This window comes from Echeneis naucrates, chromosome 19, assembly GCF_900963305.1.
Source record: "Echeneis naucrates chromosome 19, fEcheNa1.1, whole genome shotgun sequence".
NCBI lineage: Eukaryota > Metazoa > Chordata > Actinopteri > Carangiformes > Echeneidae > Echeneis > Echeneis naucrates.
Genome location: NC_042529.1, coordinates 11,600,029 through 11,624,303, shown reverse-complemented (window position 1 = coordinate 11,624,303; position 24,275 = coordinate 11,600,029). Strand labels below are relative to the sequence as shown.

Genomic DNA, 24,275 nt, shown 5'->3' with positions numbered 1-24,275 from the left:
AGTATTTTGGGAATGCAGGACCGCCTTCGAACAGTTGACACCCTTCTGGGGCTCCTCTGGCCCTTTGGGGGAACTGTGTTGACCCGTTCGAAGCGCACTCTTTTCTCACTTAAAATGCACAACGGACTGAAGAGGAGAGGACAGGGCAGTGGGGAAACATAGATACAGATGAATTGGGCAAAAAGAAAGTTGGAAAGAGAGAAGAGAAAAGTGAGATTCATTTGAGTTAAATCAGAAGAGATAAATTAGTTTTGTTAGAGACTAAATGCAGGGAATATAAGGCATGCAGAAGTCAGGAAATTGGAAGCTGGATGAAATCAGCAGAGAGGAAAGAGCCTTTTAAGAACGTGTGTGTGAGTCCGTCCCTAACCTCTTGATAGACTGTTTGATGGAGGGAAGTCTCTCCCGTTTCTCCAGAGGAGGTCTGAGGTAGTTGTTTGACATTTCCATGGCAGCGATGTAGGTCTGAGGATTTTCCCCCGGCATGCTGACACTGCGCAGGCGCTTCACAGGCTGCAGCACCAAACACAGGCACACACACACACACAGACACACAACGGATGAGGATGAAGCAGAAAATTGCAGTGCTTGGCTGCATACATGTGCAGTTCAGTGTGTACAGTTTACAGTTTGAGTCCTCTTGTTACCTGAGTGTGTGTTGGTGAGTCATCCGGCGTCAGCTGGATGGTGGGGATGTCCAGTTTGAGCCATGGCGGCTTCTTCCTCTGCAGACTGCTGCTCTTGCTGCCCAGCTCATCCATGATCGTTGCCTCTGTCTATGCCTGCCAGCTGGACAAACAGACAAAATGGGTTTGTAGGGCAAGTCCCACAGTCAAAAATGCATGCATAAATAATTATAATCAATTACCATTCCCTTCATGTTGCAGACCAATGTTTATATAAGCTGTGATAATGGGTAGATTTGATTTGGACTGTGTATTAATTATATTTTAGATTAGTGGTGTTGAAAAAGAATTTAGTTTTGAACAATATCTTACTTGTTCAATAAACTCACACTGAAAATACGCTAAATCTAAATAATAATCAATGATAGATTTTGCAGGGTAAGAAGACTGAGCCATAATTTAATGTAAAACCAAATGAAAAAAATGTGCATCACTTGCTGTGATTCAGAAAGCTTAGCCTCACTGATTTCTGCTGCAGCGGCAGCCTGTCTGTGCCTCTTCGGCAGCACAGCTTCAGTGAAAACATCACTGCTCCAGGTGAGGCTCGAACTCACAACCTCGGCATCACCCTGCTGGATACTGTCTTATAAGTACCGCGCGCTGACCGATTGCGCCACTGGAGCCTCTGTAAGGCACCGAACCAGGCAGTGATGTGGAAGGTCAGCTGTGTAGTCAAGCTTCAACACCACAAGATGGTGCTCGGCTCCTCAAAGGTAAGACTGTTCAGGCAGATGCTGGCATGAAGACAGACATACACAACACTAAAAGGAGGCTATTACTTGCTCCTGGGTGTGACCCTATCCTTCTCAAACACACTTTTCAACAAACAAAACAAAGATGTGGTCACCTAACAGACGGTGAGAGATCGTCAGAGTGAAGAAACTGACAGAAAAGAAAGCCACAGCCTCCACTCATGCTGTTTTTTTCATTGGTTCGTGGGGTTTTGAGGTAAAGAAAGGCATTTAAAGAGTGAAAGGGTTTTTCCTGCTGAGCCGTTTGACTGGAAGAAATACAGCTTTCGATTTCATTCCAAACAAATGTGCTACCTGTAAACTGAAGTCAAATAATACCACCTTATTGTCATTACTTCACAATCCAAATGCCAATAATTCAGAAGATAAACAATAAGAGGTTCAACTCACACAACTCAGCTTATCATGAAGCTCAATTTTAGCATCTCATGATGACTAGCTGACTTGACAGACACACAACACTTAAACACTTAAAATTTCTTTTAGCGTGGATGTAAATTTTTTAGTCCACATCACATGTCAATTTTTAGGGGCACAGTTTATGACTGACACTCACCATTAAGCTTTTAGACATTGGCTGGCAAATTTTGCCATTGTTTCAGTGACTACATTTACAACTGTAATGTTCATGTTTTGTATGCTGTAATGGGTTGGCGGTTTAATTTCACTTATTAAAATGCAGTTAATTCATTAAAGGCTCTTAGCCCTGAGAAATACCACTTCATTACTACTGCAGAGTCATTAAGCAGCGAGTCAAGGATGTTAAAATTTGGATTTTATATTAAATCAAGGTCCAGGCTACAGGAAAACTCTTTGACCTCAATAAAAACTGTAGCTGAGGGGACTAAAGGCGCCAAATGACAGTTTTATGGCTTCTCTCTAACATCTGTCGACACAAGTAGCTTTTTCAAAGGTGTTTCCTCATCCACCTCTCAAAAATGACATTTTATATAAACGAATGCCTCTGTGCTGCAGCTCAGTGTGAGAAAAACATTAGCATTGAAAAGTCATTGAGCAGGAAGTCATTGAGCAGGAGTCATTGAGCAGGAGTGAGGGGACTATTAGTGTATAATAGGACATCTGCATGCAGTTCTGGTGCGATGTAATCGGCAACCACCAACAAGCAGCTCCTGCAGCTCTCGGCTGTGAATCATTCTGTGATTCATGGCTGCAAACAAAATTACAGGCTCCGCTCTCTTTCCATAAAACCATCAGCTTAACTATAATGTCTGCCATCATATGCGAACCTGGAGACAATATTCAGTCCTCTGGCCAAAGTCAAGTCTAAGGAGCTGAAAGGTATTCTAGGTTGGCAGCTGGACAACTCCTTGACACACACTGATATGGACAGGACGGGATGTGCCTCCAAGCAAAACAGTCATCTTTGAGTGGAACCCCCCGTGGCTATGTTCACTTATCAAACACGATCAATTCTGGTTTCTCTTTTGCACCTGTATATTCAAATCCCCTCTCAAAACTGATTTCCACACTTTAAGTTGGTGATCTCCTACAATTCCCAGGAGGCAGTGCCCATAGAACAGGTGCAAACTTGTGGATCTGAGTGAAATGTGGGTGTTTGGACGAATAAGGAGTCTGACTACTCAGCAGTAGGTGTAGTAGCGTAACAAGAGCATGAACTAAGCAGGTGTCTTCATGAAAATCAATACAGATGGCAAGTTTGTGCAGGTGAGAATTGTTTGAAGTTCCCTCCTAGTTAATGTATCTGGTGAAAGTCCTTAATGTCAGCGCAAAGCAGTGAATTCGCATTCACAGTTTCAAATTAGATCGTTTTAATCTCATTGTACAAATCATTTTTCTTTCTGAAGTATAACTTTAGAGATAATTATTCGGAAAATTCGAACTTCATTTACAAAATGGAGAAATAAAATGAAAGATATTGTTATTTATCTGCCCCATGTAGTATGAAAAAGGAAACTAGCAACACATAGCTTGTAATACTTTTCACAGGGATTATCTCATAATTAGCCATAGATTCACATGAAAGTTTGCAGGCATTCGTGGGCACCAGAGGATGAAGCCTTTTATCTTTCATAATCCTCATAACAACTTAGTTTAAGACTACCTCACGAGTTATGCTAAAAAAAAAAAAAAAAAAAAAGTAACACTAAAATACGTGTTAAAATGCAGTCTCACACTGTTGGTTGCTCCTAGTTGATGGTGGCTGAGGACTTTGTTTTATTCTGTGTAGAAAAAAATGGCATTGGAAAAATGTTGAAGATGGCACATAAAATACTACATATACATATACACAATTGGATGTTTTTGATACTTTCTTTATTGGCTCTGTGAAAGACTGGCGACCCATTCAGGGCGTAGTGGACTGGCTCCAGTGCCCCCAACAGATACAGCTATTGAATGGATGCACTTTTGGATTGTTCTGTGTAAAAACACTATATATGACATAAATCTAGACAAACACAGACCGACTTGGGGTTTGGCAATGAAGGAAAATGTGAAACTCAAGGCAGATTAGAAAAAGTTGACTGTCCATGTCAGTGTTTTGGTCGCTCTGTGGTCACATGTGGAAGCCTGCATGTTCTCTTATGGTCAATGAGGATAAACACACCCCTGCAAATAGAAAACTTCACCAGAACAATCTTTAACCACATCCTTTGCTTACTCTGTGGTGGTGATGCACACTGTGTGTTTGTGTGGACACTGACATGAACAGATCTACTTATACAATACCAGCCTGAATAAGGACATACAAAGCAACACATACACACACTCACGGTGCATAAACAGCCATTTCTTCAGTCCCCGACCTGAGGATTTTACAACCTGCCATATGGATGATGAGGTCCAAAACCAGTCTCTTCATTTTTCATCGTGTTTTCAATGTCCACCATTTGCGGTTCCATGATCCTGATCTTTCCGTTTTTGTGTGTGTGTGTGTGTGTGTGTGTGTGTTTTTTTCCCCTCTCTCTCAAATTGAGTTTGCATGACAGATTAGGGGCTGTAATCCCTGTGCTGTACACCACATGACATCATCCCGCTGTCAGGCCTGAGAGGCTCATACCGACCCCTGACTGGACAACGACAATGCTGCCAGGCGTCATCAGTGCCTGACAGGAAGTGTTGCAGTGATACCCACATATTCAGTATCAAGGCAGCAGGAGTCATCGCAGAATCATTTCACTGGGAGTCAAGTACCGGGCTTTAACATCTAAGCAATAATATCCTGCTAGAGAGCAGTTATTGTTACATTTTCTTTCATTTGTCATGCGCATATGTGAAGCTCTCAGGCTGAGTACCTCTTCACACTTCCTCTGAGATTATCTGCGTGAATGAAAGTTTCATGAATATAATATTGAGTCAAGGACCTTAAAGCTGTTATATTATAATCTTAGAATCTCTAATTTTGACTCATTTATCTTATTTATCTTTATTTATTTATATATGAAGTTATGGGTGTGACCTTCTGAGAAAATATTACAGGAAACATGAAGCTTGTGTGCAGCACTGCAGCCTGTTGAGTCTGCAGGAGGCAGAGCTGCAGTGTAATTGGATCCTCTTTACATTGGGTGACATTTCCTGACATGCTGTCCAGAATAAAACAAAAGACATCACTTTGGCTCTGAAGATTGTCCTGACACTGCTCCCCAATTTTCTTTGGCACCAAGTCACTGTGACTGCATGCCAGTTAGCTTTAATATCCAATGGATCTTTATGTTAAGAGGTCCATAACCTTATCTCTGCTCTGTTCTATTTTTTAAACCTCCCACCAACCCCACCTAAATGGTTCTTCCTCTTTCAGTCTTCTCCTTCATTTATTCTGCTACTTCTATATTGAGGCTGCTTGTTAAGGGTATTATATGTGTGTCTGTGCATACTATGTGTCTAATTATTCTTCAAATTATTTTAAGTATGAATAAATCAAACTATTTCACAAGGTCTCATTCAAAGTTTGTGGCAAGGCCTGTGTCTTAGCATAATATTTGTGACTACTGTTGCTAGTGAGCTACCCACGAACATTATTGCCAGGCATGTTACTGCTAGCCAGTCCCAGTAGATTATTTGTCATGTCAAATCCATTTACTCACAGTGTTCACCATTGCAATACAACACAGTACTTCCTAAAGAGAAAAGAAGCTTTGAGGAAGCTGACTTACTTTGAAAACCTGAAAAGCTCGACGAAGGTAAAAAGCTCTAGTAGTTTCGTCTGGCTCTGGTCAGCTTGACATTGAGAAAATTCCCATTTCAAGTTATTTACTAGGACATTTTTCTAATGCTGCTGTGACCAAGCTTTAAAATGCCTTAAACTATTCATTTAAATAAAATCATGTTACGTTAAGCATTAACACAACAGCAGTTGGGTTTATGGTCAGCTGAAGTTGGAGATCTACTGTATATGGAGGGAAATGCTGTATTTAGTAGGGCACTAATGCAAATCAAATATTTTCTGCTGCTGCAGCTTCCCTCAAAAATCACTGGGCAACAAATCAGGGCCCAGAATATTTATTTTAATCCTGCAGGTAAATGGTATATTTGGGGAACATTCATGCTGTTCACTGTGGAAGAGAAATGTGGTGTGCAACTGATAATTACCAGTACACCTCCAAGTTAATTGGTTGGGGAGCCAGCAGCAGATTAATGCCCAGACAGCACAGGTAGGTCTGAACTTCACAACGCTGGCATTCTCTGCTCTAATAGACTCTGCAGCTTGGCCAACAGCACCTCTGGGCACATTTTAATTTTAGTGATAATGCACTTTTTGCTTTCAGAAGCCTTAGAAAAACTGCCTGCTCCACACAAGGATTTTAAAGTTTACAATGGACAGCTAACTGTGCTGATAGAATCCTTTAAACATGCCACATGCCCTACAAACTAACACTCAAAATCAGAAATCCCTTTTTTTTTTAAGGATAAATCATTTTGACAATAGTTTACAACTCACAAAGAAATAAAACTAAATTGTCTGATTTCAGGGAAATCATTATTTTCATTTCATTTTAAAAACCCGGCCTCTGGAAACTTCTCAAAATCTGGACCTCCATGTTTCCTTCCATCATCCCATCTGTTCTGATGTAACAACACACGAGTAGGTCACATAGATTAAAAGTGAGTTATGCTGTGGATACCCCCACCCCCACCCCACCGGACTGTGTATGCTCACTGCTCTCATCTGTGCCAGATGTTACAATCATAACACAGTAGGTCATTTCCTTTCTGTTTGCCCTGCGACACTGTGTGTGTGTGTGTGTGTGTGTGTGATCCGCTGCTACCTACGCAAACAAACACAAATAACTGATTAAACATCTGCCACAAAAGAAGCAATTTGTCAGTTATGGAAATCACCATTTCCAAGAGAACAAACATTAAATGATACATGGAAAGAAATGATATCAACAGAGAGCAACCTGGGAGCATTTATCATTTCCTGGTCGCTATTTTAACCTGAGTTCAACTTTCTGATTTGCTGTGGCTTTCATAACTCTACGTGCTCTATTAACCTTTTAGTGATGATGGGATTTGGAGCAGGCAAACGGCATGATTAAAGCTTATCTCCCCAGAAAAACCAAATGTCACCATATGGTATTGTAGGTTTTCTCTGAGATTTATCTCTAAGCTCTGATGTTTGAGTAAATCAGTTTCTTTGATATTTACCAAAGGGTCAGCTGGCGTGCTGGGTTAACATGTGCTCTCGGCCTTAGAACTATCACATTTGAGTCACTCAGAAAGCAACGTTTGCTGCCATTTTTGCTATAAATGACACATATACCACACAGCCAGCCGAGAGCCTGATAGGGAGATAATTGTTTGCACAGAACAGACACTGACTGTACATGATACAACAGTGTTTGATTGAGTCATCCAAAATGATAACATCGGTCTGAAGCTTATCAACTTAGCAGCTTTGTTATTCTCTATGACCCACTCACAGACACATACAGTACAAGGGCCTCATAAAGAACTGACGCCGTCTGTCTAAACATGACTTTTACTATCTTATGGTGTCTGGTTCCCATTTTGTTACCACAGAACACGCTACACTGAGCAATTCATTAGTCAATCAGCCACTGTGCTGCTACACTTCGACTCTCATCAGTGCACAGGGAGGCAATTATGTACAGAAAGAAACCGCACACAGTATGTGTAATGCTGTATTTTCATTCTCAGATGACACCTTGAAAAAAATTCAAGCAGAATGAAAAATTCAAAAGTGCCAAAAAAAACTAAAAACAAAAAACAGTCAAGCTGATTTAGAGATTTATACAAGGCTGGATCTCCGTGACTCTGTCACTGTGTTTCTCAAAATCACAACCATGTTCCCCAAATCCCCTCTTACCCACTGTCACAAAATACCTTTGACGCCTTTGAAGGCTTGTATCCCCTCACCATTCCCTGTCGATGCTTGGTTTTCTCATTCACCTCACTGAAGTGGATGAACATTCGCAAAGTGATTTTTCCATTTGCCTCTCAATCCGTACACCATCTGCCACTGCGCTGTAAAGAGCCAATTGCGATTTGGTGTGTGAAGTATTTCGATAGATGGTATCATTTGTTTAGAGAAACAAAGAATGTAATGGCTGAAATACAAAATCTTAGCATTACCAACAACAGTAAAATGATGCCAATCAAACTGGTCGATGTGCTGCTCCACTGGACACTAGGGAATACTTCATATTCCTATTAATAGCCCAAGTGCCTTGAAGCCAATGCTATCCATCTAGTTTTATTGGTCGTGTTAGCTGGCTATAATGTGGCCAAAAATGTGTGTTTTGGTTGTTTACAGCCTGAGCATAAAGGGTCCCTCTGCAGCCATTACTCCCTAAATAATACAAATCATGCATATGAAATATTTACATCATAAAGCACAAGAGCCATGTGAAAGCTAAGAAGGCCTAAACTGCACTGTGTATGCACACATATTTACAAAAGGCTGCCAAAGTAAAGCCAAAAAGCTGTGATTCAGTAATCTGCTGTGCAAGGCAAGCTAGGAATTGTGTTAGCTCGAAAAGCTTTTTCATACACTTCACTTATATATCAATCAAGTCGTACTTCAATAATGAAGTAACATAATTGTTTTCAGTCATTTGGATGAAATCCCCCCCTCAAAGAAAAAAATAAAATAAAAAAAAAACAACACTGAGTGGCATCAGAAGTCAGAAGGCTGTCCCTTTACAAAAGTAAAAATAAAAAATGAGGCAAACTCATCTGATTAAGAAACTTAACATGTTGTCATGTTACTACTGAAAATAATGTTTCATTTTACATTAGAAAAATAAAAAGCAATAGATTTCTAAGTCATTGCTTTGTCATTGCTACATAGCCAATGTTACTTTAACTGGTTTTCTTTTGAGTCTGGAAGAAATTCTGCAAGTCAGCAAGAAAGAGAGTTGTCTCCAGAGATGGAAAGTAACAACAATGTTAACTCTGGTCTTTATTGGGTCTTTTTCAACTGAACTAGCCCGCCACAGCCCAAATTGCCTCTTAGGCTTTAATAAATAAGCGAACAGCAAAAAATCTGCTTAAATATACTGAGATAAACAGTAGCCCGGAAACTAAGAGAAGATCAGAGATTGGGAGTACATTGGTTGTCGAACTCTAAGCTCTGTCTCCTCTCTCTGTCTAAGCAGGAAACATTAATTGGCAACTTGAAACCAGGGCAAAAGCAGGGAAAGTCAAAATCCACAGCTAAGACTCCCCTGTCGTGTCTCCTTGCATAACCAAAAAGTCTCAGATCTTTCCCACAGTCAGAAGTATCTCCAATGAAAGTCATTAAGGAACGATTTAAGGATTGGCATAAGCTTCTGCTATCTACTGTTTCCTACTGTAGACTGAAGTGTGGCCTGTGGGAAATCTGTATTTAAATTTCACAAGCAGGAGAGACACTTGACTGGCATTGCTTTAAACCCACTGCACTTCATTGACACCCAGCGCTTTCTGTCAAAGCACTCACACAAAGACAGGAAGTCAAAAGAAAAAGGTGGTTCAAATAAAGTCTTGAGGTAACTTGCATTTTTGGTTATTTCAATGATCATAGTCATAGCAGATGGCAAAAGAAAATATTTAAAGAGGGAAACCTTTCAGAGGCTCTGCATGCATTCATTATGGTTTGTATGTTCTACCACAGTGTTAACATGACAATGAACTTGTGGCTGCAGGTCTCACACGGAGTCTGGTACACATCAAGGCAGACAGAAAAGGAAAAAAGCAGCGATGAATGGAGAGAAATGAAAAAAGGAAGAGAAAATACTTTATGTCTAGAAGATAAAAGGAGCGAGAGGTTAGAAGCTGAAAGCCAAAGAACAAAAAAAAAAAAAGACAGTCAATGAACAAAAACTCGAAAGGAAATCCACTGCAGCAATCTAGGGTGTAAGAAAGCAATATACTCTAGCAAGGATAGACGTGGAAGAAACCGAGAACAGTTGGCTACCTCACACACGCTTGTTTTAACAACATGTGACAACTATTTGCATAGTTTCAGTGTGTGGACTTGTGTGGGCTGTGTGGTTTAAAAAACATGGGACTATGCGTTGGTGCTTGTTTATTCATACCTTTAAGCATACAGCAAGTGTGAGTCTGTGTTTTCCAGTTCCTGCCTTTTGGGGCAAAGCCTAAGTTTTTCGTTGTGGTAAAATTGCAGCGATAACAGCACAGAAACCAGCAAAATTTTACCTGAAACTGTCACTTTCAGTCACTTTCTTAGACGCATTAGCACAGAACGCTACACCTTCCTCGCTGTTGTAGGTTGTTAAAGCCTCAAAGCAGCATTTCTAATAATTCTCTGTCTATATTATCACAACTGTGACCATTTATGTACGCTGAACATTCACATGCTGATGTAAATAGGGAGCAATATATCTGTTTACTGTAGTGTCAGAAATTACGAGGAACAAGGAACCAGTAAAGGCAGCCGAATTATCAAATTTAACTGCACTAAAGGGTCGAATAAAGACTACAAGGTCAAAAGTGCCTTGATCAGTTATCAATGTCACATTCACCACTGGAAGTTGTGACCTAGCTGGCAACTCTGGAGTTAAAAAATGAAGCCAACAGGGAAGTGATAAAAACTGCTTTTCTAATCCTCACAGATACCCATGATTCATTCATTCATCTTCAACCGCTTAGCAGTTTTCCGTGGTGCGAGGGGTGCTGGAGCCAATCCCAGCTCACTGTGGGTGAAGGTGTGGTACACCCTAGACAGGTCACCAGTCCATCACAGGGCCAACACACAGAGACAGACAGAGACCAACAACCACTCACACTCACACTCAGACCTACGGACAATTTAAAGTCACCCGTTAACCCAAACATGATGTCTTTGGACGGTGGGAGGAAACCCATGCAGGCACAGGGAGAACATGTAAACTCCACACAGAAAGGCCCCAGGCCCAGGATCCAAACCCGCGACCTCAGGTAGTTTATGGTGGGTTTTCATCTGGCTGAGTCAAAACATTACATTTGCAGATTTAAAACCATATAAATTCAAATTAATGAACTGAAAAACATTAAAACTGTATAATAATTATGTGTGTGGGTTATTTGTTCAAATGTAAATAGAATTTAAGTAAAGCTGAGGTTACTGGATTAACTTTTATCAGGTTTAACAGAAATAAATTACTGCCACAGCAGAAAATCCAGCAGAAATGACTTGGAAATGCCATTCACCACTTAAAATGTTCTACACCTCAGCAAATTCGACTGCCATAAATGCCACAGGAGAGACACTAATGCTTCCTCAGCTCCTGTTCCAGTTACAGTTCATGAAAGGGTTGCACTGTTTTCTCAGTACAGGGGATGCCTGGAGGGGCTAGACACAGGAGACTGCAGCATGAAGCGACAGAAGATGAATAGACAAATGATAGAGTTGGAGGACAAATCAGAAAGAAGCAGGAACTAATGAGCAGGAACCCCAAGAGTAGGAGCGGCGACCGAGGGCTTTCTGTAAACTCTATCAGCATCAGTTAGGAGGGACAATACGCTGGAAAAGGTCAGTTCTCAGCACATGTTCCCTTTCCTATTAGGATATTCTAGCAAAACCTGGAGATGTTGCTCTATCACATCAGACGACAACAAAAGATGGTTTTTTTACTGCAGATACTGCACATGGGCAATTTAGCCCGATATCAATGATTAATTCACAAGGAATCTGTTTGCAACTATTGTTTAGGCTATTCTAAATTATTAAACAACTAAGAGTTTGGGGACATCTCTATCAATCACAACTTGGATATTGATTTGATCTGTATTTACAAGTTTACAAGCTAGTTTTTTAACAAATAATGACTGAAAAAAAATGAGGAAAAAACACTAATGTAATGCCAGTTAATACATTCATAATATGTGTTCAAGATCCAGGTTCGATCACACAGTCCTACAGTTGCTTTGATTATTCAGCTCAGTTTTTGGTTTATTTTTAAAGCTCAAGTTTTAAAGCAGTCATATTAATTTAATGAGCTGAGAAACAACAAGCTAACAAACTTAAAAAGAACTAGCCGTAATGATCAGAAGCAAACTGATCCCTTTCCATCACAGAACTGTCCAAGCAACCATGTCATTTTCATTCAGGGATTCCATAATGTAAGAAATGTAATCAACCAAAATGGCTGCCTGGAGGTGTATTATGTCCCCGTCACAAGCTGAAGCATAAACATACTTTATTAATTGTTCACATTGTTTGCTGCCTCTTTCTCTTTTTTATTTCTGTGTAATATTCACCTCCTCTGTTCTTGTTTATTTTTTTCATGATTCCCTTCAGTTGAAACAAAAAGCACCTCATCGAAAACAGACAGATACAGTTTTGCTGCCAAAACACTCATGCACACAAATGACTGATTTAAAAAGAAGGTCGATACTGGCCACTCTTACTTCACAGTGAATTATTTTGTATGAAATCAATTATGTCTTCCTAAATCCCTATTTTTAAATGCGACATTGACTGAACCTTGATTCATTTGGGGTGATAACTCTCAGTTGTGAGAACATTTTGCTGCTACACATTCATTTGCCATTGTGTTTATATTACATTATATTTACTGTGTGAATATAACAGCAGGTTTAATAGACTTCACACAGTAAGTATACAGTAAACCTTTACATGTGGGATAATACACCAGGAAGCTGAACACAGCAGTTCTCTAAATGATGTGTCAGTGGTGAGGTCCATATTCCTCCAAGGGCTACAAACCGACTTCCAAAACATCCATGAAGAATCCAAATCAGGGCAAACTAAAGTAGTAATTATGAGGTCAAATAATTGAAGTCAAGCCTCTTTTTTTTTTCAGTCTTTATGTATTTAAGTAGACCATGTCTTTATTAAAGTCTAAAATGACAATCAAATCAACAGTGAACATGAACCTATATTATGTTTGTTTACTCCGGTCATTATCAACCTCAGAATAAAGGATTAGTTCGAGACCACATGTTGACATCTGCAGAATTGACAATGGAGTTCAGTGAGTTTATTATGACACACTCCAAGGATGGATATTTATCCAAGGAAAATTGCATGAGCTCAGAAGCAAAATCTCCCCCATCAATCATGAACTTGCAAAAACAATAGGTCTGAGACACCACCACATTATATCCATAATCAACATAATGTAGAAATATGAAAGCATATTTGTATTTTTAGTGTTTCCCCCTCAATGTATAATGTATATATTACTTCCAGTAAGATATCTGATTGTAGAAACTTAAGTATTATTTACATTTATATTTTATTTTATTTTTACAGGTGAAAAATCCTGGTAGAATATCAACACCTCATCCAAAACCACAATCTTTCAACAAATCACAGTTTCTATGTCCTTTTCAGCAATTTTTTATAGGTTTTAAAGTTCAGAGACACATGCAAACATCCTTGATTGTCACTCCTCACAACTTAAAAACTATCAAGTCAATATGGCTGATGGCGTAAAGCTCAATAAAGCCATGTGGTTAGTTAAATGGCTTTCTTTTGCTCCTGTGTTGGCACTTTTTGGGGGTTTGCTGGAAAAAACAAACCAATCCTATTCAAGATTTACACAGAAAATGAATCACGGTCATTTTACTGTGCAGACTAGAAAGCGGAAAAAACTATAAAATGATGTCATTGCCCAAGTTTTGGGTCACATCTGCTGCGGGGAGACTTAAAGAAAGTGGTTTGGGGGTAAATGTGTCACTAAGACACAAAGTCGGTCAGTTAAAACTGACCGACTTTGGTTAAAATTGCACCAAATCTGGTTTGATTATTTTACAATGACGATCACCATGAATATTTCCTGGGTTACTAGTTTGGAGTGAGGTTGAAATTATGAAACTGACTCAAAAATGTAGCTCACTCAGTTTGAATGACTGCTTGTGAATTGATGGTACAATTACCTTACACGTGTTTAAAGGGGTGATGCTAAATATAAACTATTAGCGCAGTTACCATCACGTCCTCAACGCTGCAGCAAAAGTAAATCTCGTGATTTTAAATTGCTTAAATATAGCACAGAAAAATAGATGGCCGCCTGATGGAAACATAAAAAATACAGAGAAAGAGAAATAAATAAAGTAAGTAAAGGCCGACAGACAGAATGGTTGACAGGCAGGACAGAGCAGACAAAAAAGTCTGCTCAGCTGAGCCTCATATGAGACAGTTTTGTGTTAGCAGTGTCTTGACAGGAAGGTCCCCATCACAATAAGTGTCTAGTCAAGTATGGCCTCACCCGGAGACGGAGTTGAATAGACCTCCTCAGCAGCCATTCATCTGTCCCACCATCCCTCCTTCCTGCCGTCCCACTACGCAGCCAGTAAAGCCATTCTGTGAACTCCAATACAACAGCTTCCTCTGTTGGCTGGCCTTGTATGAAAAGTTAATGGTAATTGCCCACAGATGCCACATTAGGGGTAAGATAGCCGGGGGAGAGAGCGCTTACAATGGGGAAAAATGAAAGTCATAATTGTGGGTTTAAAGAAATGGAGAGGAGTTATTCAGGATTATCCCAGAAGTCTGGAGTCCCTCGGGAGAGCTCTGGCCACGGGACAGGTCTGTCACCAGACAGACAGTGAAGAGGAGCCTGGAGACCAGTGTCCGCCACATATTGGGCAGATTAAAATTCCTCTCTGACAGTTTGCGAATCACGCCTTTTGTTACAATCTTCTACAATAAAGATCTAATCTGTTTCTACTGAATGAAAGAAAACATTTCATGGAGAAAATATCTGCATTGGACACAGCAGCATTATTTTACATTTAAACTCCTGTCAGCAAATACCATGAGGCCTTCAATACCTCCAACAGGCACGTAATTTCTGCTGGTCACAATAGTTTTTAGCAAACATTAAAAGGAAGAAAAAAAATCCTTTTGGGGGGGAATAAATATACTATAGTGTATTTCCAAGAGTCCAAAGGACTTAATATCAACAAATCAGTCGTAACTCCTGAACACTTAAAGAGCTAAAAGTATCAGAGAAGAAGCTGCAATAGCTACAAGGAATCAATTAGTGAACTGGCAAAACAATTTTGCCGACTTTATAACATTCCTTTAAGAGAAAAGAATCATGAGAATAATCAGTCAACAATCACTGGTTGACATAGTTAAAGCAATGGATAAAAGGAAGTTCAAAGGGCTGGACAAATGGTTGAAATATCTTCAGGTGATAAATCCATTTTTAAAATAATTGGTTAAGTGTAAAATGAATAAATAAATGACTGAATGACACAGCCTCTAACAGTCCAAATCAAAGGAATATAAATCCAAACTTTACCAAATATTTAAAATAAAATAAGTACATGTTCAAGAACGTGTGGCTTCATTTTGCAGCACTTGGAAACTTGGACCAGTGTGGAAAAGCGAATACCTTCAGATTTTTTTAAGCTGGTAGAGAAAGTCCTGATACAGTATGTGAGAATATTAGTGCACAGTTAAAAAGTGCATGCGTACATGTCAACCATGATCTTTTAAAGCAAATCAGGTCCCATCTATGTGGGCTCAGTTCAGGTTATGCTGTGCAGACATTTGTTTTTGCAACACAACATTGAATAACTTTAACAAAATATCTCCAGTACCAGCAGAAGCATTCAGAAGCAGCTTTCCGGGTGCAAGTCAATGCTTCAAACACTCCTCTTATGTTTACCTGGAATTCTGTTTATGCAGCTTCGAGCCAACAGATTGAAACGTAATTTTGCATTTTATTGAAAACAATCCTAAATTGGATGCTTTAAAGCAACTGCGGGGCTGTATACCTACTCGTTATCCTTCACCCTATTTCCTTGCGTAAATGATCCACTTGTGAACTCTCAGTGACCTATGTATCCACTGTACAGTCAGTGATCCTCTGGCCACAGTTTGACCTTCGACAATCTGTCAGAAGTGCATTTTTTTTATGGACCCACAATCCCTGCAGCCATTCTATTTCGGTCTCTATCTCTAGGCTGGAAAAGGAAAATTAAACCAACAACCCAGTGGTGAGTATGAGGCTTTAAAAACAGTGGGTGTTCACAGAAACTACGACTACAATTAATAATTATGTCACATAAATAAGTAACAATAGATAAAATTGGCTCATGTGACTTCTGAAGTACTAAGGTTGTTTAGGTTTTGGGGGGCGGGGGGTGTTTGTGTGCGTGTGAAGTAAAAATGGCATGTGGACTTGAACTTTGTGTTTTTTCTATCCTCTGTCAGCGAGCCTGACACGAAACCTGAAAGAGGTTAACGAGACACAGAGAGCGAGAGAGAGGATTAGAGAAATCCTTTTTCAGATCTCTCGGGCTCAGGTCAGGTCTTCATCCTTTTGTCTTTCATGGGAGCCAAGGGTAAAACTATCTTCATGACAGCTTCAATGACTCCTCAGCCAGTCAGAAAGTCTGACTCCGAGCAGAGCAACAATGTTGGTCTGCTAATCTTTGACGTAGAAACTGAAGTTCCAAGAGTTGTATTTTCTGGGCCTGTTGTTTTGATCATGTATTATCTGGGTGTTGCATTTATCTCTGCAGATGCAAGTATCTGCAGTCGCTTGTTAAAATGATGACGTCATTGTCAAACCACAGTTAAACAGAACTCATTATATTTCATATGCAACTGGTAGCAGCCTTGCAAAATAACCACAGAAACCTCTTTGCGTATGTACACATCAAACTTTCAAGTTATGATTAATTCATTTGTACAGTTTGTTCTGAAAATAGACACGCCAAATGAATCGACAGATGGCTAAATACTGACATGCTAAGACAGCACAGCACACAGATTTAACCAAGAATGATGAACAATTATGACAATTTCAATACTTTTAAAAGTTTATAGGAAGTTAGAAGACTACGGAAGTAATGAAAATTTCTCCCGACAAACACATGGGTACAAATACCAATCCCATGGTGGTGGTATAGTAAAACTAAAGGGCCCAACAAAGTTCTGAGGATTCATACTCTGGGCACCATGAATGTAATTGTGTAATTTGAATGCATCAAATGGTCATGGAAATGTTTCAGTCTGACTAAAGTGATGGATGACCGAACAGACAGCCACAAACCACAGCGCTTTACAGCTCAAAGCCTCCTGACACTTACAGTATCTTAACTGGGCACAGATAGACATTACTTTGCTTTAGAGGGCCACATCATTGCCAAATGAGTTCTAAGTCAAAACAAGCCATGTGGAAATTTTCCCCTCAAGGCTTCCGAAGCTGGTGTCACAACTTTTTTAAACCCATCTGACAGCATTACTACTGATATGTCCAAAGCAAAAGAATAAAAAAGACATCATCTGAACACTTTGGTTTTGTCAAACCACTGAAATGGTACAGATTCCGAGTTACCGCTGTGAAAGAGACAGGCTTTGAATTCGGGTTATAGAGAAGTAGGGAAACAGAAGTTCTCAGCTCGTCTCTTTTTTATGCAGATTTCTTGACAAGATGAAAGAAGAACTTCTGCAGTGACAAGTAGCGGCATAAAACATGAGAAAGATCAACAGTACAGCTTTTAGGCACTGGAGAAGAGCCACTCATGGGCATTTTGCCATGAAAAATGAATTGTGAAAATCCTGGGGGGTTCCTGTGAAACCAAACCAGTTTTCCAACCAGATGCAGCTGGAAGAGGGCTCCGCATAAACATGAAGGTGCATTGCTCTTCTGAGAGCAGCGGCCCGGAATTAAACCTTCTATTGTCACTGCCACTTTGCCATTCAACCTGTTCTAACATGCTTAATATAGTAACGTCAGAGTGCCAAAGGGAAGACACAAAGAGGGATTAAAAAAAAAAAAAAAAAAACAACAACACACACCTGCAATGTCAGTCTGCCCACAAACGAATACTTGACTTACACTTAGACGGTTCACAGCAGATGAGATATCTTCCAGGATGCTGTCGGTTTCCTGTTAAATGTTTTACTTTCACTTGTAAATTAGAATCAAAGTAAGGCTTCGTTTTATCGCACAGTAACTTTTCAAATGATGTGCCACCTTCACATTTGCAGAGATTGCAAGATTTAAAATCAAGAATTAGGTGCTTATAGGATAATTTTTCTAAATAAATTAAATATAATTGATTATATTTTAACAGCCCACGACTCGGAAACGGAAAAGCAGTAGAAGATGGATGGATGGATGGATGGATAACTTAACAACTAGACAATCACTTAATCCAAACAAAACTCCAAAGCCATATAGTAGCTCAAGTGGCTGTCTCAACTGTAAAGAAAGCAGTGCTAAAACAACTGAGTTTCCCCTTGATTGTGTGCATCTGTACAAATTGCAGTCCGTTGGAGACACAGGCTGGAAAATAATCTTGTCACTAAAAACCTCAAGAGAGTGAAAGTTGGAAAACTTATTGTCCAGAAGAGCATTGTAGCCCCAAAGACATACCTGTGCGTGTGTGTGTGTGTGTGTGTGTGTTTCAAAGATGAATCTTCACTGATTTCTTCACTCCATTAACTCTGCACTCCAGAGACTCCACATACAACCAAGCGCTGCAAGTCACAGGTTCAAACTCTGGTCTCTGAACAGCTACCCCAGCTGTGTGTGCGTGTGTGTGCGCGTGCGTGCGTGCTTGTGAGGGTGCTGCTGCCATCTGGCTCAAAACTCTGCTTCCTACCGTCCCTCCAAACAGGAAGCCAAAACAAATCCTTGATGGCACGGGTCAGTAGTTTAATAGTCTCAGTGGGATTTCTGTGCGGCCGGCAACGCAAACGGCCCCCTTCATCTCCACAGCAGCACAGCAGGCAGCCCTTTGAAATCAATCCACCACACTCAACAAACCTGAGCGTGTGTGTGTGTGTGTGTGTGTGTGTCAGGTCCTGATTGTGCACGTGACTTCATCACTACAGCAATTTTAGAATTGAGAAATTGGAAGGAATTATGCCAGAAGATACACACAGACACACAACACACATCCCATTAGATCCATCTTGGTGCAGCTCCTCATGCCCTCCACAGTAGACTCATCAATAAAATGTGTTTTTCTCACTTTCAGCCATCACAACAACAACAAAAAAAGAGTGAATGTGGAAGGCGGGAAGTTAGTCCAGGTGGGCCAAATTCTCCCAGTAAGGACACATTCCTCAGGAGACCCCCAAGAGGTGCTGACAGCTCTGGGTGTACCGGCCTCTGCAGGAGGCACACACCGCCCTCCCCCCTCCACCTCCACCTCCACCTCCACCTCCCTCCGTCCGCTTACCTTCAAACTGAGTCCGGGCCGGCGGCGACGTCTTCCCCCGGGGAGGTGATGCTAACGTCGGTCACTTCCTAACTTCTCCCCGCCGCCGCGCGTCAGACAGGCACGAGCCAGAGCAGTTTTTCTGTCGGGCGCGAGCTCCAGATGTTAAAGAGGGCGGTGTTCACGTGTCGCGGAGATGGCGGTGAACATCAGCCAACCGGAGCCTCGGTCCTGGATGAGGCTCAGCGGGTCCTTCCTGTGTCTGCCCCCCGCACCCCCTCCCCAACCACACGGCTGCCGCCGCTGGACGACCGGCCACCGACTCACCGACCGACCGACCGACAGACTGCCGCTCCGCCGGGCGGCCTCACTTCAGCGCCGCCGAGCGGTCACACAGAGCTTCCGCACCTTTCTACTGCTCAAGCTGCCACACAAACCAGGAACTGACTTCTGGACAAACTGTTACAGAAGTCTCAGCATTAAATTACATAAAAAAGTTCTTACGACAGCTTCAACGAAAAGTAGTATAATGTGTTTATTATCTAGATTCAAATGTGAACCATTTTTGATATTGTTACTGTTATTTTTTTTCCTTGATAATTTACTTATTTACTTATTTATCTACAATCAAATAAGCAATATGTAACATATTGCTTATTCTAACTAAGTCAAAAGGCTCAGATCTTCATTAACATTGAAGATCTGAGCCAGTTTAAGGAAAAAAAAAGCCCACATAAAAGAAATCAGTGGATTTGTGGATACCTGAAATATCATTTCATTAGTTCACTGTGCTGTTCCTGAGCAATTTCCACAAAATTTAGGTTAGGTTTGCAAGCACAAAGTAAAAAAAAACAGTAAAGAGTCTGTGTCTGAGTTGTCAAAAGGGACGTCAAACAGAACACTCAGATTGGCTTTGGAGAACATTTCAGCTCATGAAAATATTGTCTTTGTGGTCACCTGGTTACCTGCTGCTCATTCATCCTCCCTTCTCATTATGAGGGTTAGGGTTAGGGCAAATACAGAGCCTTCAAGTTACTCAGAAGTGCAATTGTTTATGAAACCGAAGATGTCTGCAGCAAATGAGAGTTGGGTACTTTCCTGCTCAGTTCACGGGTAACTGAACTTCTCCCTGCACGCTTTACAATACAAATGCATAAACAGTCAATTCTATCTTTAGTAAAAGTCCTGTCCTTATCTGTAAAATAACCAGAATGTAATTCATTTTTATGCAGCAAACATGAAGCCCTCCTACAGTACGGAGAAAGACATCGCTGATTTGAAGTGTTGCTGCACGTCTACTTGCTTTATAGCTGCTTAGCTGTTCTTCACCTTTACTTTTCGACAGTTGGGTGAGTTCACGTTGTGGTTTTTTATCCCCTAAAAAGCTCTCCCCTCAGGGTCCTGCTCCACTATATCCTCTTACTGTGCTCGCCCACCTCGCACTCAATGGGAACGTTTGACGGGTTCACCTGACCACCATCTCTCAGCACCCCCACTGCTCAGTCCCTGCAACAATGTGGCCCTCAGACGTGAAAGGATACAGGATACAGCTCATTATGAAGGCTCACGTGTGCGTTCCATGCACTCCTGGCCAGGTGTTTCTGGGTGTGGTAGGGATAAAATCTCACATATAGGACAGTGGAGAAATAAAGTGAAAAATTAAGTGTGTAATGCATAACTCAGTGACAGAAACAGCAAGTTGCACCAGGGTAAAAGTCAGGTGGAAGATAATTGTAAGTTATATTTTAAATATATTATAAATAATCGGATTGGAAAACTATGTAATCCTGTCCAGAATTTTACTCATGTGTTCCACTGAAAGGGGTCAGAAGAGCAAACCTCTCTTAATAGCCATGTTTGCTATCCATCCATCCATGAAAATAACACGCTTGGTTTCAAATTGTGTTCCTACAGCACAAAAGACATCAGGCCATGCAACACACACAATGTCTTTCCAGTTAAAAACCAAAAAAATAAAAATGAAGAAGCAGAACACATATTGGCGTGAAGCTGCAGTGAAGGTGATTTTCCTTACATGCGATCTCAAAACAAGGTCTTATCCAATAAAGGAGCCTGTTTGTATTTGCCATGTAATTTACTGCCTACCTGTGGCAGCAGCAGGCTACTGTCCCCACAGGCTTACTTTTATTTATCTACATCTGCCATTTTTGTCAGCGTGGTCTTCAGTCGTTACTGCGTTTTAAAAAAACAAGCACTTTTACCATCGTGTTTGTCCGAGGAAGGAGGTGACTAGAAGCTTCAAACCATATCCCAACGATCCCTTGAGGAAATGACAAGAGGAGAAATGGCTCAGAGCTCAGTGCATGTGCTCACAGAAATTTTTTAAAGGTTTTTCTTTATATTTGAAAAATAATTTCAAACACAATATTTTTTTTTATTGTTTATTTTTTTTATATTTTCACTAGTTTTGTCTTTGTGCATTTTATTAAGGTTAGTGCTGAAGCCTTAGTACTAAATAAAGTCTTTATTCAATTAAGGTACATTATGTTAAAAACTTAAAGGGGCAGATGTGCGTCCAAAGCAGAAAGCACAACTGTGTCGAATCTTTTTGAATTGTTTCCTATTTGAAGCTGTGAGTGTGAAAATGGTAAGAAAGTTTCTGAGTGTTTGAGAATACACTTCCATCCAGCTCAGGTTTAGTTGCTTGGTTACATGCAGCTCTGCATCACTTTAACGCCAGCCTCTTCCTTCTGCTGGGACAGGGAGCGGTGCTGGCAAGCTTTCTGACAAATGGGCCTAACGCTGGGCCTAAAACAGCACAAATGTAACGCTAGTAAAGAGCTATTCTGGATTTATTTATCTTAATGAATTCTCAGTTAGACTTTCCTGTGGAAGCACACTTTTGTTTCAATGCAGGTGCACAAACACAAATCATCATCTATCCACATGCAGCTTGAACAATGAATTTGTGTTTCTAAATTTACTCTAACACGCTTTGCTCCTTGTTGTATTGCACATTAAGTGAGAGTCACATTACGTGCAGGACATGCAGAGAGCTGCTTTCCTTTTGTAACAGCTGATTACAATGCGTAGCTGCAGAAAACAAGCTTTGAGGATAACCAAGCGTGGGCAGAAATACGAGGGATTTACAAGGTGCGTTCACAAAAGAGACTTTTACGGACATTATGGCGAATTAATGACCATTCCTAGCTGTGTTTCACATTCCTCTGTTTGTAGTTTTACTTTCAAATCTTGTGGTTGACAACCTGAAAATAAATCGATCACTTAGTTTCCAAATGATCTTTATTCAATATTGTTCAATCTGTATCCCTGAGTATTGGCTAAAGGAGAATAAAGCAAATTTAGACAGATCTCGCCTCTGCAACAAAAAAAGAAAACACATTTACATTGCATCAATGGCTACATTGATCTTGCCTTCATGATCGCATATAAAATTAAAGATTTGGTATTGGTAAGTACTGGATATTGATGAGATGGAGTCCAGCTAATGCTCCCTAAGGTGACTCCCTGAGTTGAATGCTCCAGTGGCGCAATCGGTCAGCGCGCGGTACTTATAAGACAGTAACTTGCAGAGTGATGCCGAGGTTGTGAGTTCGAGCCTCACCTGGAGCAGTTAGGTTTTAAACAGACAGTGAAGAGAACTCCTCCATGAAGGAGGCTGTTGCACCAGTCTGAGTAAACCATATCAACTTAACATCACTGTGCATGTTGTTGGACTGCCTACAAATGCCCATTCAGCTGTTTTTTCCAGCGATACTGAAAAACCAAAGCACTGTTTTCAATGCTTGTTTTCAATCATCAGACGTTCAAGATTTTGATGTGCAACCTCCCGAGCTCCACTGATAATGACAATGACTAAGGAAAATTAAACAGTGACCAGAACTCCTCACTCCATCATCTATAACGTGACTCCATGCAGGGTCATGAAGGAGGTTGTAGCACCAGTCTGAGAAATCAAACACAGTTAACCTCAGTGTGCACACCTCTGGACTGATGGTCCATCAACATAGGCACACCACCTAAACAACCTCTTGCGCTCCAGTGATGCATTGGTCAGTGCACAGTACTTATAAGATAGTAAGCTGCAGAGCGATGCTGAGGTTGTGAGTTCAAGTCTCACTTGGAGCAACACAGTTTTGACTGAGGAATATAAGCCCCTGCCTGATTCACATCACTGCCACCTATTGGGCAACATCTTCAAGTGGCCACATCCTAGTTTTTACTCTCCAAGTTGCCCATGAGGCTGAAGGACTATATCTTTCCCCAGTGAAACATGTTCAATCACAGAAGAGCCTCAGGGCAGATTGCCATTGTACGATTAGAGTCAGATTTGTGATTTGTCTCTGTAGCACTACATTCATTTTTGTTCCTTCTTCTTTGGAATAATACCTGAAGTCTGCTGTTGCTGTAATTTGTGTTATTGAAGACAATAAACTATTCAATCATCATTATTTCATGATTCCATCATTCCAACTCTGCATACATTCATAACAAGGGCTAAACTGCTAATATATGTATGTGTGTGTGTGTGTGTGCGTGTGTGCTTGTTACCTGCCTTTTTTTGTGCAGGTCCAGACTAAACCTGAAATCTAGATCACCAGTTGGGATTGCTGTCCACCTCCACCGGAGTCACACCCCCAGTGGGCCTCAACGATGGCAATGGCATAATGTGTCATTTGGTTTGTGATGTTTGTTTCGGAACAACAAGCCCATATCAACTGACGTGAAGAATGCATCGAGAAGGCCGGTCTTGAGGCCCTGTGTGAGGACCATAGTTTCAGCTGACAAATGAACATCTGTTTAATCAGGTTATGACACAGCAAACCTTGATCCTAGTATGAGCGTGCCATTAGACAACTTCTCATGCTAAACTCAGAAGTCTGAAGTCTTCTCTCATGTATCTCTCTCGCTCTCTCTCTCTCTCTCTCGACCCAAACAGCAAAGGTACACTTCTCTACAGTGCAGTGTTTTGGTCTTCGCAATGGTATCTGATGCATTCTGACCTCACGCCCACTCCCCAGTGACCGGCAGCTTATGGAGCTGCAGATAAGCAGCATCTGAGGACTTTATCTGCAGAGGCAGAACCGCAAAATATCATATGCGGCGAAATCAAAAATGCATACACATTCATAAATATGCATGCGGTTGGACATGCACACATATTAATATAAAAACTAATATATGTATATGTTTCTACACATACATATATAACCAGAGAGAGACAGGGATATTTTTGTGCATCTAATTATTATTTTATTTCCTGAGATGATAG

General features: G+C 40.7%; 1 protein-coding gene and 2 non-coding genes across 6 annotated transcripts in view; 1 reads left to right on the top strand and 2 right to left on the bottom strand.

Moving 5' to 3' along the window:
* Nucleotides 1–19,367, bottom strand: part of rhbdf1b (rhomboid 5 homolog 1b (Drosophila)) — a 32,730-nt gene extending 13,363 nt beyond the window's left edge. For 2 of the 4 annotated variants that reach the window (XM_029527659.1, XM_029527661.1), the window contains exons 1-3: nucleotides 19,043–19,366; nucleotides 648–789; nucleotides 371–513 (exon numbers count right to left, since the gene is read on the bottom strand). In XM_029527659.1, the coding sequence (XP_029383519.1) occupies nucleotides 371–513; nucleotides 648–761 (257 nt within the window). In that variant the 5' untranslated portion in view covers nucleotides 762–789; nucleotides 19,043–19,366. Of the gene's footprint in view, nucleotides 1–370; nucleotides 514–647; nucleotides 790–19,042 lie in introns of those variants that run through there. The other 2 variants (XM_029527660.1, XM_029527662.1) reach the window with 2 other exon arrangements.
* trnai-uau (transfer RNA isoleucine (anticodon UAU)) lies at nucleotides 1,216–1,309 on the bottom strand. Its single transcript has 2 exons — nucleotides 1,272–1,309; nucleotides 1,216–1,251 (listed from the first exon to the last, which is right to left on the bottom strand). It is a non-coding gene; the product is annotated as a tRNA-Ile (tRNA).
* Nucleotides 19,368–22,521: 3,154 nt separating the features above from the next.
* On the top strand, nucleotides 22,522–22,615 carry trnai-uau (transfer RNA isoleucine (anticodon UAU)). The gene is made up of 2 exons: nucleotides 22,522–22,559; nucleotides 22,580–22,615. It is a non-coding gene; the product is annotated as a tRNA-Ile (tRNA).
* Nucleotides 22,616–24,275: the final 1,660 nt, after the last annotated feature.